The 14,274-nt window shown below is 37.4% G+C and overlaps 1 protein-coding gene and 1 non-coding gene across 4 annotated transcripts in view; one reads left to right on the plus strand and one right to left on the minus strand.

Annotated features, from left to right (window-relative positions):
• CDK14 (cyclin dependent kinase 14) overlaps positions 1 to 14,274 on the plus strand; it is a 689,971-nt gene that overhangs the window by 121,540 nt on the left and 554,157 nt on the right. For all 3 annotated transcript variants that reach the window (XM_074379395.1, XM_074379396.1, XM_010345161.3), the window contains one exon: positions 3,731 to 3,762. Coding sequence is in view for 1 of the 3 variants with exons in the window: in XM_010345161.3 (XP_010343463.1) it covers positions 3,731 to 3,762 (32 nt within the window). In the remaining 2 variants the exon portion in view is untranslated. The remainder of the gene's footprint in view (positions 1 to 3,730; positions 3,763 to 14,274) is intronic.
• Positions 6,469 to 6,573, minus strand: LOC120365511 (small nucleolar RNA U13). The gene has a single exon (XR_005580433.2). It is a non-coding gene; the product is annotated as a small nucleolar RNA U13 (small nucleolar RNA).

Here is a 14,274-nt window from a genome sequence, read left to right on the forward strand (position 1 = left end):
AATTTCAAAAGATTTTAATTTGAAAACTACAAAATGGAATTTATATCTATGATCTTTTAAGAGAGAACCAATGCATCATTTACATACATAAAAACTTAAGTGTGTCTCCAAAGATACTCTTCTTTTGCCAATAAACATTAAGGTAGGGCTCACTAATTCAACAAATAATTATTGAGTACCTTCTCTCAGCTATCGATATTGTTCTGACAGTCAGAGTCACTGATCAGTGTGGCTGGTCCCTGTCCTCAAGGATTTTAAGGGAAGACAGGCCAGTGACCAGGCATTTACAATATAAAGTGAACAAATCTATCATGAAGGTTAGTGAAATTTGCTGTTGGAGGACACAGGCGGAGCACCACTTTCATCCAGGTGAAATCATGAAAGGCTTTCTAGAGGAAGCAATGTCGGAGCAGAGGACTGAATAGAATATTGCTGATCTTAAATATTTTGATATATGCCCCTTGGCTATTGTAGAATAATGTAATATGCTTGTTACTCCATGAAATCCTTAAAGATAATTGTGGATTTAGATTTACATGAATGATTAATGGCAATCAGGGAACATAATCAATAATGAAATGTTGTATTCTTGTTTGGGTCAGAATAAACTCATCAGTGACCTGATGAATGTCTAGCAAAGACATCTTAAGTTGGTCTTTGTCATCACTGTTGACTGCTGTTCAGGACAAGGACTCAATATTTAGAAGAAACCCTGTAAGGTGTCACTTTAGCAGTGAATGATTTCAGTGAAGTAATGGTGTTCTGTGATACCTTCAGCTTGAGAGTATTGTGCAGATGAGAGAATCTGGCTTCCTGTTCCTTACGTCATAGCAGATACACTTGGAGTTTCTTCTGTTTTCTCCTCTTGATACCTCCAGACCTCACCTCTTTTTTTTTTTTTTTTTTTTTTTTTTTTTTTTTTTTTTTTTTTTTTTTGACCCCATCTCTTTATTCAGAATGTTGGGAGAATGGTTAGGACTTAGAAGATAAGAAGGAAATAGTCCAGTCTGGATGTTCAAGACATTCTAGTTTTCTGCTGTCTTCATTTCTCAACTTGAGGCTCTTCATTTTATCTTTGTAGTTCCCTAAGGGATAGTATTATTATTATTATTATTATTATTATTTTATTTTATTTTATTGACACAGAGGAACAAGCTCTCACTCTGTTGCCCAGGTTGGAGTGCAGTGGTGCGACCTTGACTCACTGCAACCTCTGCCTCCCAGGTTTAAGTCATTCTCCCACCTCAGCCTCCCAAATAGCTGGGACCACAGATGTACCACCACCATGCCTGGCTAATATATATATATATATATATATTTTTTTTTTTTTGGGTTTTTTTTTTTGCAGAGATGGGGTTTCTCCATGTTGCCCAGCTGGTCTTGAACTCCTGGGCTCAGGCAGTTCACCTGCCTCAGCCTCCCAAAGTGCTGGGATTACAGGTGTGAAGCACTGTACCTGGTGGGGTAGTATCAACTGTAGTTCTTATTGTATGCTTTGCTTAAGAAAACACATGGCTCAATTTCCAGAACTTTTATAATCCAAAATAAAGACAGTATACTTTTTTTTTTTTTTTTTTTTTAAGATGGGGTTTCACCATATTGGTCAGGCTGGTCTCAAACTCCTGACCTCAGGTGATCTGCTCACCTCAGCCTCCCAAAGTGCTGGAAATACAGGTGTGAGCCACCACGCCTGACAAAGACAGTATACTTAAAAGTTTGTGCTGTGAATTATATATTTGTTGCCGTAGCTTTGCATTTTGCATGGCAGTTATATACTGTGTATGTTCCACTAATCTTTGTTAAATGAGCTAGGTATGAGGCTGTCTGATAATTTGCTTATGTTAGACTTTGTATTTGAAATCATTGGGCTATTAGTTTCTTACTCCAAAACATTTAGTTTTTCAGATTGAGCAACTTGTCTATATTTAGAATTATATTACTAATGTTTTGTAAGGACTCATTAGTCAAGCATGTTAATTAAGGGACACGCCTTGCGTTGAGGAATTAGACAGTATAGTAATATTGTTGACTGGTATTTATACAGAGCCTTGTAGATTAGAAGTTAAATTCTAGTGAAAATGTAGTCATTAGGAATTAGCTAGGATCTTAATATTGTTCTATCAAAACAGATCATTTTAGATTTAATATGGGTAATTTTAGATTTAATGTAGGTTAAGTTAAATACATAATTAAAATGTGCAAGTAATTGAATGTAAAATAAGCTATTTACAACAAAGAACTGTCTTTTTATTTTCCATTCACTTTCAGAAGAAATGATTGTCCAATAAAGAAAGATCAGTTTTTTAGGCAAAAGAGAAAAATAAAAAACTTTTAGAAACATTTTATTTTCTCAGCCTACCTGCATCCCCCTTTACTCACCACAATCACATTCTTGTTGAAAACACAAATACATGAAACAGAAAAATAACCTTTTCATGATTGTTAGATATGTATTCTAAGCTTTTTATATGATAGCTTCAGTTTGGGCACATTACTTTTCTCAGAGCTTAATTGCCAGAATAATTTGCTTTTCATTGCTTTTGTCAGAACAAAGCTTTCTAAGTAACTTCCCAAGTTGCCTCTATCCAGACTAAAACTATCAGGTATAAACCAGCAAACATCTATGCACAATTCTATAAATTTGAAACATTTCTCCAGCTAGTAGTTTCTGATAAATTAGCTATTTAATGCATTCTCCTTGATATGAAATATTCCAAGTAATTGTAAAATGTAAGGAAGTAGGTGTTTGCCAACTGTAGGTGAAATTCTTCTCTTTCTATGTTGGGTGAAAAAATTCCAGTTCTGAAGCTATGGACAGTCATGCATGTATGATGGTGGTCCCCTAAGCTTATAATACTGTATTTTTACTATACATTTTTCTATGTTTATATACACAAATACTTGCCACTGTTGCCGATAGTATTCAGTGCGGTAACGTGCTGTATACATTTGTAGCCTAGGAGTAATAGGCTATACCATATAACCTAGGTGTGTGGTAGGTGGTAGCATCTAGGCTTGTATAAGTACACTCCATGATGTTTGCACAGTAATTGCCTAATGGTGCATTTCTCAGAATGTATCCCAGTTGTTAGGTGACACATGACTCTATTTAAGATAAATTTGAAGTATTTGCTGGTTCCTATAAAATATTCTGAATGTTTTTCTTTTGAAATATTTCATTATAAAATTTATCAGGTTGAAATATTTGAATTATGTCTCTTACTCTGCAGTGCTTATTTTAACACGCTTAGTCTTTCATCAACATACTTACACTTCACTCAATATGAAAATGTCATTCAGGGCTCTATGAGAAGTAGATGTCATCCTAACAATTGATGATGTATGCTCAAAATCCAGGAGTTTAAGGGGAAATTTCTTTAAGATTACTTTGTGATTCTTTTATACTTTCATTAAAACATGTTCCAACTAAAGAAGAGATATGGAAAAGTTATGCGTGCTTCTTTCTTATATCTAGGAGGATAGTTCTATTTGCATATTTATGAAAAATGTTCAAAAAGATCCATGCTCTGCAATTCTTTCTCTTTCATTTGCAATTTTCATTTTCGTATCATAACATTGTTATTCAGGTTGGGGTACAGTTTACCTTCTGAAATGAAAACACCATACTGCCTTGTTTTTTTATTTTTTATTTTTTTCTGTTTTCTGTAACTTAGAGAGTCTCTTTGGAATTTTTCACAATAACTGTTTCCTTTTCCTTCTTATTTTATAGCTTTGAAGAAGGATGACACCACCTTTGATGAGGTAGGTTGAATTTCTTTATCTAATGTTAGATGTATTTAATTACTGCCAGGTAAAGTCAGTAGGTGCCAACTTTGTACTTAGAAACAAAAAAAGCTTTTAAAACACACAAGAGATGACATCTGTTTATTTAGTTACATTGTGTTATTTTCAAATTTTAAATAATTGTTTAAATGAATTTTGTTAGCAAGTAACAGAAATAGGTCTTTTTCAATTAATAAATGAACTAATTAGAAGACACATGCAGGCCTTTGTGGTGTTGCCTTCTTGCTGGTGGTGGTGTTTGAGACATGCAGTGTGCTTAAGGCAAGTCTGGAGCTGTTGGTAAGTTGGGCACCATGGCTTCTTGCAGACCTCAGCTGAATCAGGGTGTGATGTGTCGTTGATGCCACATGTTGTCTTTCAGTCTCCCAAAGGAGGAGTTGACTTTTCCTATTCTAGTTTTCCTCTTCTTTGTATATCAGATCTGTCTTGATCTACTTGCCACAAAGTAGTATAAAATCCTTTTCAAGCAAGGCAGAAGGTTCATATGTAATTAATAGCATCCTAAATGTGATTTTAAAATTACAGTTATTCCTGAATTTTTGTGGAAATCACCAGAGAAATAGTGAATGTTCACAAAATGTTTTCAAAATGCTGCAAAGTGAAGTGTTTCATTGTAATCATCCTAAGCCACACTCATTGATCTGTGTTGTACACTGGGCCACATGTGTATGTAGATTGTTTTTATATAGGAACATAGGTGTTATCTATACAATGTGCTTACCCTAATGCCTGATGAAAGCATAAATTGGTTTGGTGGTTTGGTTTGTTTTAATAGTTACATATTCCATGAAATATGCTACCTGTCTTCCCTCTGCTGCAGTGCTTCAGTGAAGAAAGGGCATTTGTGCTCATGGAAAGTCCCCTTGGCCATGTGGTTGGCCATGGTGCACGGCAGGTCTGCTCAGGGAGAACCTGTTCCAGGCTGGGATTTCTGGATGGGGCCAGCGTCATTTGGCTGTCACGGTCTGCTGCTTCATCTGCTGCACCTGTTCTCTTTTTCCTGGGCTGAGCTTTACAAAGCTGTGTGTCCCTGGACTCCAAAGCACCTTTCCCTGCCAGCATTCCTGTGACATCCTCTAAAAAACTTAATTCTTCTAGGCTTGAAGCAATAGAGGAGTCTTTTCTTGTCCCTTCATAGTGGGCAATAATGCAGTTTTCCTCTAAACCTGTATTTCTGGAATTTCTGTAGTGTTAATATTGAGATGTTTTCAGGAGAGTGTTTTCTTTTCAGGAGAAATTAATGTGGGAATATTTGGCACTGTTTTTCTCTTTATAAAGAAAATTTCCCCTATAATTATGGAAGCAAATTAAGCTTACATAAAAAAAGAGAAGAAAAAGGGGAAAGAAAAATCTCATAAATCCTGTTACCCAGATATAACAACTGTTGAAATGTTCTTGCTTCTTTCCCCATGTTTTAAAAAAGCAGCGAATTATTATATCCTGCTTTTTTCTTTGATCTGATAACATTGTATTTTCTCATGTTTTTACAAACTCTTCCTAATCATCATTAGAAATTTTGAAAACCTTTTTGCTTGCTTAAACACTATTGTTAGTGATTCGTTTAAAAAAAAAAACCACCTGAGATTGAAGCCCAGATGAAGGTTAAAGATGTGTCAAACCTGTAACTGCCCCCCTGTCTGTTATTCTGAAATCTTTGTATAGTCAAAGGTCTAGAGTTTGTAATTTGGGTCAAAATCATTCTTAGCTTTTGCTAAGTGCTTTCCTTCCGCTGTGCCACCAGAGATTGGTAACTATCACAAATCAGTAAATCACAGAATGCTCAATTTGGAAGATCCATTGGAAATCATAATTTTCCCACTCCATCATTTCACAGATGAAGAAATTTAGAATCAGAAGGGGCAGGTAATTTCCAGCTAATGAAGGAAAGACTCAAGGCCAGAAAAGCTAGGAGATAGTAGTAATGAAGGCATGCCGGGTATAATCCCTAATTTGGCTACCCTCTGATTGGGCATTTGACTTAACTCATTTCATATCTTCTATAAAATAGGGATAGTAATGGTATCTTCCCTTTAAGGTATTTGAGAGAATTAAATAAGCTAATGGATATAAAGTTTTCAGAATAATGCCTTACATACAGTGAATATCTCATAATTGGTATTATCATCATCATTGCCTTCATCATCATCATCATCCTTGATGCTCTCACTTTGACATCCACCTTCAGTAGTTGGAAGGGCTACAGAATAGATGGAAGGATTAAAAATGAAGAATTACAGCTATGAGAAGAATTAATTTCAGATATTCCTCTAAAATTTCAGATAACGCTTCATGTGATGACTTGCATATTAAGACTGAAAATATTATCTAAAACCCACCATTGTTTAAATTCCATATGGGGATGATTGCATTCAACTTTTTAATCTCTGGGTATGTTGTACATAGCTAGCATTCAGCAAGTATCTATTGAACATAAGTAAATATCTATTGTAGAGGAGTACAGAGAGTGATGAATTGGGTGTCAGGAAATGTGTGTTCTCATCTGCCACTTTCTAGTTATTTGGGCAGGTAATTTAACTTACCCTAGCTTCAACATTCTCATTTGTAAAATCAGTTGGATTGTGATCTTCAGGTTGCCTCCTAGCTCTAAATGTAGGATTCTAAACAATGTAACATCATAAGATTACAATTTTTTACATTTTTTTATGTCAGACAGGTAATGTGCTGACCCTGTAACAAGGCTTGAGGGAGGCACGTCTTACCCGTGAGGTGAAACCCCAATCATCACACTTATGAACTATTCAAAAAGATCAAAATGATAATTTTATTACATCAGAAAAAAACACTCAAACTGTGCTTATATACACAGGACTGAGTTCTTCTCTGATTATTTTCAGATTATAACAGTAGAAATTTTCTTGAACACTTGTTTTTCATTTTTTCTTTCCTGGAGCTGGGGAACTCTACAATCCATTGGAATCAATTCAGATGTGAGTCTTAAAACTTTGAGGGCTGGGTCAGTGTCTTAGGTATGCAGTAAGGTGTGGCAACTCTCCTTACTCAGTATTTATGAGCTGGAGGGTTCCTTATCTCAAGGAGTGACCTCTTCTAGAGAGTGCCTGAGCTGGAGTTTAGTAGCTACTCCCTGATTTGTGTAGAGGATTCCTCTAGAGTGTGTGTCAATTGTTTGACCTTAAACAGAGGAGAAAAAGAAATACAGACTTATTTAAATCATAGTCTGAAATGTAGTGATTTCAGTCTAATCTGATAATTTTCAAAACCAGACTGGAATTATATTCAGGAACTGTGGTTGTTGTGCACTGGGGTGTGTGTGTGTGTGTGTGTGTGTGTGTGTGTGTGTGTGTGTGTTTATATTGAACAGTTTGGAAGTTAAGTATTGAGGCCTTTAGGTATTTACAATAAGCAAACAATAGGGAATTTTGCTGAAGCTAGTCATAGTTGGAGAGAGGACATTCTACCAATGATCATTTTACCTTTCATTCATTGTGTATTTGGTCCCTGACCAAAATATTAGTCATTTAATGTTCTGTGGGCTAAATGTACACATTTTACTTGGATGGACTAATCATTTCTAAAGATACTCCAAGTAAAATTTTATTAGTTTCAGTCCCTTTCTCCTTCCAATTTCTTGATGTTTGGAAGGATTTGGCACAGTACTTGGCCACAATGAAGGGACTAAATAATTATTGGAGAAACACATGGTTAAGGTAACTTGAAGGTGAAAGAAGATTAGTATTTTGTGTCATAGTTTTTAGTGGACATAATGTTTTTGGTGACATTGTGATAAGAGTCTTGGGTAAAGCATCAACTTCACATCTGTGAAACTATGGTAGAACTTTCCAAATGTCTTTTTACCCTTGTGTCCCCAAGAAATGCTCAGACCATGTCCCGTGAGTGGCCCCATTTTTCCTGAAGTAATGAACAATAGCTACACTGTAACTTCTGGTGAATTTTTGAATTTTATTTTTGATGTAATGATTTATTTTAGAATATTAATGATACTTAATATATGAAAGATCAGAAAATACAGGTAATCTCCACCAATGTAAAATTACTACATATAAAATCTTTTGAACGTTGGAGACAAAAGCTCTAATTAAGTGTAAGTGTACGTGTATAGAAATAGTTGGAAATGGTGATAGCTACAGCAATTCATGAATTATTCTCATGGGTAAATTAAAAGGTTAAATCATGCAGTTCTGCTTCATTCCTCTGTTTTTTAGCTTTGGTAATTGGCAGAACAAAGTGTTGGTTCTGCCTGGCTCTTTGGTGAGAAATACAAAATTTTTAGCGATTAGAATAAACCTTTGAAATGTAAAAAGTTTCATATGTTTATGGCATATGATTCAGATAATTAAGCACTTTGTTTTTTTAAAAAATGGGTGATCATGTATGAGTTTTCTAATTCTTCTCTGCTTTGGTCCGTTGTTTTATGTTTGTGATGCAGAAGGCTGCTGACACTTACTTTGTCATTTTCCAGCTGTTTTATTTTTTTCAAATCCTAGGAAAATGTGTAAAAAGCATATAAAAAATTTTTAAAATTTTACATCTGGTCTATGAGTGCCCCGAGCACATTTTGTAGGTGATAGTGAGGGAATTCTTCTGAGACCTAGTTGTTTAAAAGTGTGTAGCACCTCCCCTTTGCTCTCTTGCTCTTGGCTTCTGCCATGTGAGAAGCTGGCTCTCCTGTTGCCTACTGGCCTGATTGGAAGCTTCCTGAGGCCTCCCTAGAAGCAGAAGTCACTAGGATTCTTGTACATCTTGCATCTCCATGAGCCAATTCAACCTCTTCTCTTTATAAATTACCTGAGGTATTTCTTTATAGCAATGTGAAATGGATTATTACAAGTGGTTAGATACAAATGTGATTTGTTTGTACTTCTGGTCATTCTTTTCTATTTATTGCACATGGTGGAAGCTGGTTTGATCTTTTCTCTACCCTAACTGTCATCATCAGGGGATGTCTCAGTGTCCATATAGATGATGCATACCCTGTAATACAACATTCTAGCATGAGAGTTCCCTGACTTTCATCTCATACCTACCTTATGCTTACTTGGTTTCTGCAGGAACTGCATCTTACTGGGACTGTCCTAGATTTAAAACATTAAATCCCGTTAACAGTCGTTCCTGTTTAGCTGTCTCACTGCTGCTGTATTCCCTATATCTTTTCTTTGCTGGATTCCAGTTTCTATATGATTTCTTCTCTGCCTGTCCTATCTCGTTCTCATAATCTACAACCCATCCTCCCCTGTTCCTTTCTTGTTCACTCAAGGCACATCAATCTCTGGCTATATTCTCAATGGCCTTACCCCTTTGTACTTCATTTGTAATGTATGCTGCTAGCCCTTGATTTTGACCTGGCGTCTTTTCCTATCTTACCTAATGGCTGCCAAGAGCTGCTTGAGGAAATTCCTCTATAAATGAATTTATTTCCAGCCTTAGCTGGAACTTCAGGCACCTGTGGACCATCTTACATAGGTGTCCTTGTGCCACTGGCCTGTTTTCTGCGGAACTCTTTCACTCCCATTAAGTCTTCTTGCAACCCACCTTTACCCTTTCCTCCTTTAGTAGATGGCTTTCCCTCTGCCTTAGTTTCCTAGGGCTGCCCTAGCAAAGTACCACAAACTGGGTGGCTTAAATAACAGAATTTTTATTGTTTCACAGTTTTTGAGACCAGAAGTCTGACATTAAAGGGTAGCAGAGTTAGTTCCTTCAGAGGACTGTTAGAGAAAGATCCCTTCCAGGCCTCTCTCCTTACGTTGTCTCCCCTTAATGCATGTCTGTCTATCTAAATTTCTCCTTTTTACAAGGATACGAGTCATATTAGATTAGGGGGCTCACCCTACTTCAATATGACCATCTCTTAATTTAACTAATTACAACTGTACAATCCCCCTTTCAAAATAAGATCACTTTAGGAGGTACTGGGGATTAAGACTTCGACATACGAGTTTTTGGTAGATGCAATTCAGCCTGTAACACCCTCCAACTTTTTAGAGCCCTTAATACTATTAGGTGTCTACTCCCTGTCAGTACCCTGCCCACCCATGTATCCTCATTTGCTCCAGTCTTACCTCCTTTTTTCCTATCAATCTCAGAGGGGGTTGTGTTCTTTTATTTTGTTTCAGGCCAGTTCTTCTTCCTGTTCTCTCACTTCCTTTCCTTCCTTTACATAATTGATTCTTTCCTTTCTTTACTATGTTTTCTCCCCTTTCCTTTATTTTTTTTATTTTTTTTATTTTTTATTTTTTAGACGGAGTTTCGCTCTTGTTACCCAGGCTGGAGTGCAATGGCGCGATCTCGGCTCACCGCAACCTCTGCCTCCTGGGTTCAGGCAATTCTCCTGCCTCAGCCTCCTGAGTAGCTGGGATTACAGGCACGCGCCACCATGCCCAGCTAATTTTTTGTGTTTTTAGTAGAGACGGGGTTTCACCATGTTGACCAGGATGGTCTCGATCTCTCGACCTCGTGATCCACCCGCCTCGGCCTCCCAAAGTGCTGGGATTACAGGCTTGAGCCACCGCGCCCGGCCGCCTCTCCTTTTTATAGGTACTTTCACCATAGGCTCTGAACATGCTTAGTTCTTTCCCATCTCATCTATAACTTCAGCCTTCTGTCCTCTGTGGTCATTTTTCGTGCTCTGGTTGAGTGGTTTGTGTACACTTGACATCAGTGTGGCTGACTCAGCTATCTATTCTAACCTCCACATCCAGATGTCAGTTGCCTGTCAGAGGTTTCTGCCTCTGTGTCTTACAGTCACCTTGATCTCAGCACATATTATGAATTCTTGTATTTCCCCAAACCTGTACCTTCTCTCATTCATCTCTCTGCTATTGGCTCTACTGGCCACATGATTTTCCAAACTAAAAACCTGATGCTATCCTAACCTTTTCTCCAACCCCACATCCGGGTGTTGGCTTGGTTTTTGTTCCTTGCTATCATGTCCATTCCCACTGCTGATGTGTATGTTCAGCCTCGTCTTCTCCTCCCGGTTTGTAGTAGTAGTTTAACTGACTTCCCACACCAACAGAATGATGGCTCTGTAATACAAATTAGCTGTTCCCCTGCTTACTACTTTAAAAGGTTCAGGTTTAAGTCTAGATTCCTAGCTTATCTTTCAAGGCCTTTCACAATCTATCTGTTTCCTATCTTTTGACTCTTATCAAACAGTTATCTTTTATTTTTGTGCCTTCATTGTCATTCAAGCTGCTGCCACCTCAGTTCAGAACCTTTTCACTTTCACCTATTTTAGCCCAATCAACTCTTCATTGGTATCACTGCTCCATCTTATTCCTCCACTCAGCCTTTTCAAAACATCTTTCTTGTCATGATACCCCCCATTCAAAGATTCATGTATCAAGTGTTTATTGATTTCTTTTTTTATGTTAGGCTGGATAAGGCCTTAGCCTGATTCTTGATCTAGTTCAGCCTCACAGGCATTTACAGGTTGACCATCTCTCAGCATCTTACAGGGGTGGGCCTGGGCAGAGATTCCATCTCACTCTCACTTATAGTAAGATTTCATAGTGGCTCATGCCTGTAATTCCAGCACTATGAGAGGCTGAGGCAGATGGATCACTCAAGGCCAGGAGTTCAAGACCAGTCTGGCCAACATGTTGAAACCCTGTCTCTACTAAAAATAGGAAAATTAGCTAGGTGTGGTGGCACCTGTAATCCCAGCTACTCAGGAGGCTGAGTCAGGAGAATGGCTTGAACTTGGGAGGCGGAGGTTGCAGTGAGCTGAGATCGCTCTGCTGCACTCCAGCCTGGGTGACAGAGTGAGACTGTCTCAAAAAAAAATTTTTTTTTATATTACTCTATATCTTGTTATATCTTGTTTTATTTTCATTATGGTCATGTATGCCAGCCCTAGGTGGTATGAACCTATTCCATGCAAGAGGTCTAAAAAGTCATAGACTGTTCTTTAATTATGCCAGTAATCCAGGAAGTCGTTATATTTCAAATTCAACATTTTAGAAAGCTGAAAAAGAGCCTCACTACCTCCTTAATTAGCTCATTGGAAATTTAGTTTTAATTTTCTGATGCTTAAAACTTTCTGTGCTTCAGTTTTTCCTTTTTATAAATGTTTGAGCATATTTACCATCTCCCTAATTATGGTAGACATAATTACTGTAATTAGGTCTAGTCCCAGACAGTGGCTCAAATGTCTGGGTAGTGCTATAAAGATTTGGAGTGGAAGTACATGTCACAAAGTGCAAGATGTATGACATTTGGGAGAATTAGTCACTTTCATTTTGTAATTCTCAAAAGACAGAATGTTACAGAAATGGAAAACATGAGTAGTGTCCTCTTTCCGTTGTGATCACCACCCTACCATCCTGATGGCAGACTGTATAGCCTGTAGGAAGTCTCTGCAGTAAGAGTGGTTAGTGTTCCCTCCCAGGCAGTGCTCTGATTTGCATGTTCAAATTCATTTGTTGAAAGCTGACCTTTGGGCCAGACCTGGTGGCAATCCCAGCACTTTGGAAGGGATCGCTTGAGGTCAGGAGTTTGAGACCAGTCTGGCCAACATAGTGAAACACTGTCTCTACTAAAAATACAAAAATTAGCAGGGCATGGTGGCAGGTGCCTGTAATCCCAGCTACTTGGGAGGCTGAGGCAGGAGAATCACTTGAACCTTGGAGGCAGAAGTTGCAGTGAGCTGAGATCCTGCCACTGTACACCAGCCTGGGTGACAGAGACTCTTGTCTCAGAAAAAAAAAAAAAAAAAAAAAAAGAGAGAGAAAGCTGACCTTTGATGTAGGAGGTCTTTTTGTACAGACCAACTACTCTGCTTTCTTCAACAAGTGCAAAGTGGGCTCAGCTGCAGTACATTATGCCTATTTTCCTTCTGATTGGAACTTGAGCCATTGATTTATAAATCTTTATGTTGCTGGGTTGTGATTGAGATGGCCTCTCCTATTAGAAACCATAGCAATCATTGAAATCAGTGAAGCCAAGGTGGGTCAGACTTTTCTCAGGACTGGAATCTATGGTTGGCACTTCATTTTTTTTTTTAGTCCCAAACACTCTTTTTTTTTTTTTTTTTTTTAATTTTTGAGACAGTGTTTTGCTCTTGTTGCCCAGGCTGGAGTGCGATGGCATGATCTCAGCTCATGGCTACCTTCACCTCCCGTGTTCAAGCCGTTCTCCTGCCTCAGTCTCCCAGGTAGCTGGGATTACAGATGTGCACCACCACGCCCAGCTAATTTTGTATTTTTAATAGAGATGGGGTTTCACCATATTGGTCAGGCTGGTCTCTAACTCCTGACCTCAAGTGATTTACCACCCTTGGCCTCTCAAAGTGCTGGGATTACAGGCATGAGCCACTGTGCCTGGTCTAGTCCCAAACACTCATAAGTTTTATTATTCTTGGTGTCATGAAATTTATAAAAGGCATTACTACAGGGTATTGGGACCAGCAGTTTACTTTTGATTTTGCAAGCTTAATTTCTTTAGGATTCATCAGCATCCTAGAGGTTTCTTAAAGGAGCTCTTTCATCATTTTAAGGCAATAATTGAAGTAATAGTCACTTTTCTTTCCTGAATCTATTTTATTTTCAATGAAAGTTCTGGCTGTTTTTCCAATTTATTATTAAATTTTCTTTCTTTCTTAATAACTTTTAGTTTTCTTAAATTTCTTTTTAAAAATTATTGTTATTGTTATTGTTATTTTTTATTTTTATTGCATTTTAGGTTTTGGGGTACATGTGAAGAACATGCAAGATTGTTGCATAGGTACACACATGGCATTGTGAAATCATTCTACCATAAGGACACATGCACACGAATCTTCATTGCAGCACTGTTTACAATAGCAAAGACCTGGAACCAATCCAAATGCCCATTGATGATAGACTGGACAGGGAAAATGTGGCACATATACACCATGGAATATTATGCAGCCATCAAAAACAATGAGTTCATGTCCTTTATTGTTATTTTTTAATAGCAAAAAAGATGGGGGTCTCACTATATTGCTCAGGCTGGTCTTGAACTCCTGGGCTCAAGCAATCCATCAGTCTTAGCCTCCCAAATTGCTAGAATTAGAGACATAAGCCACCATACCTGGCCATCTTTTAGTTTTATTTTATTAACTCTTTTGAAATGAACTGTTGTTTGTTTTAGGCATATGAGCCTGGGAATTTTCTTCTTCTTATTTTTTTTGCCTTGGTAACTTTATTGTTACCTGAATGTTCCATGAGCATCCTAAACTTAGGTTGGGGATATGGGAAATTATTTTACAGTGGTTTTAGGAAAAGGCAGGAATTAGCAAAAATTATAAGACTCTGAAATCATCTGCAAGTATAGCATGTTTTATAGTGCAACATTATATGATTATTTTTTTCATAATGAAATTAATAGTTTTCTTGCTTTTTAATAGCTACTATAAATTCTATGATACAGAATCTTATGTGTGTGAGTAAGGAATGTATTGAAAAAATTTTTTAAGGTTTCTATGACCCATATAGTTATAATACAGTAGAA

Source organism: Saimiri boliviensis, chromosome 10 (genome assembly GCF_048565385.1).
Source record: "Saimiri boliviensis isolate mSaiBol1 chromosome 10, mSaiBol1.pri, whole genome shotgun sequence".
Taxonomy (NCBI): Eukaryota; Metazoa; Chordata; class Mammalia; order Primates; family Cebidae; genus Saimiri; species Saimiri boliviensis.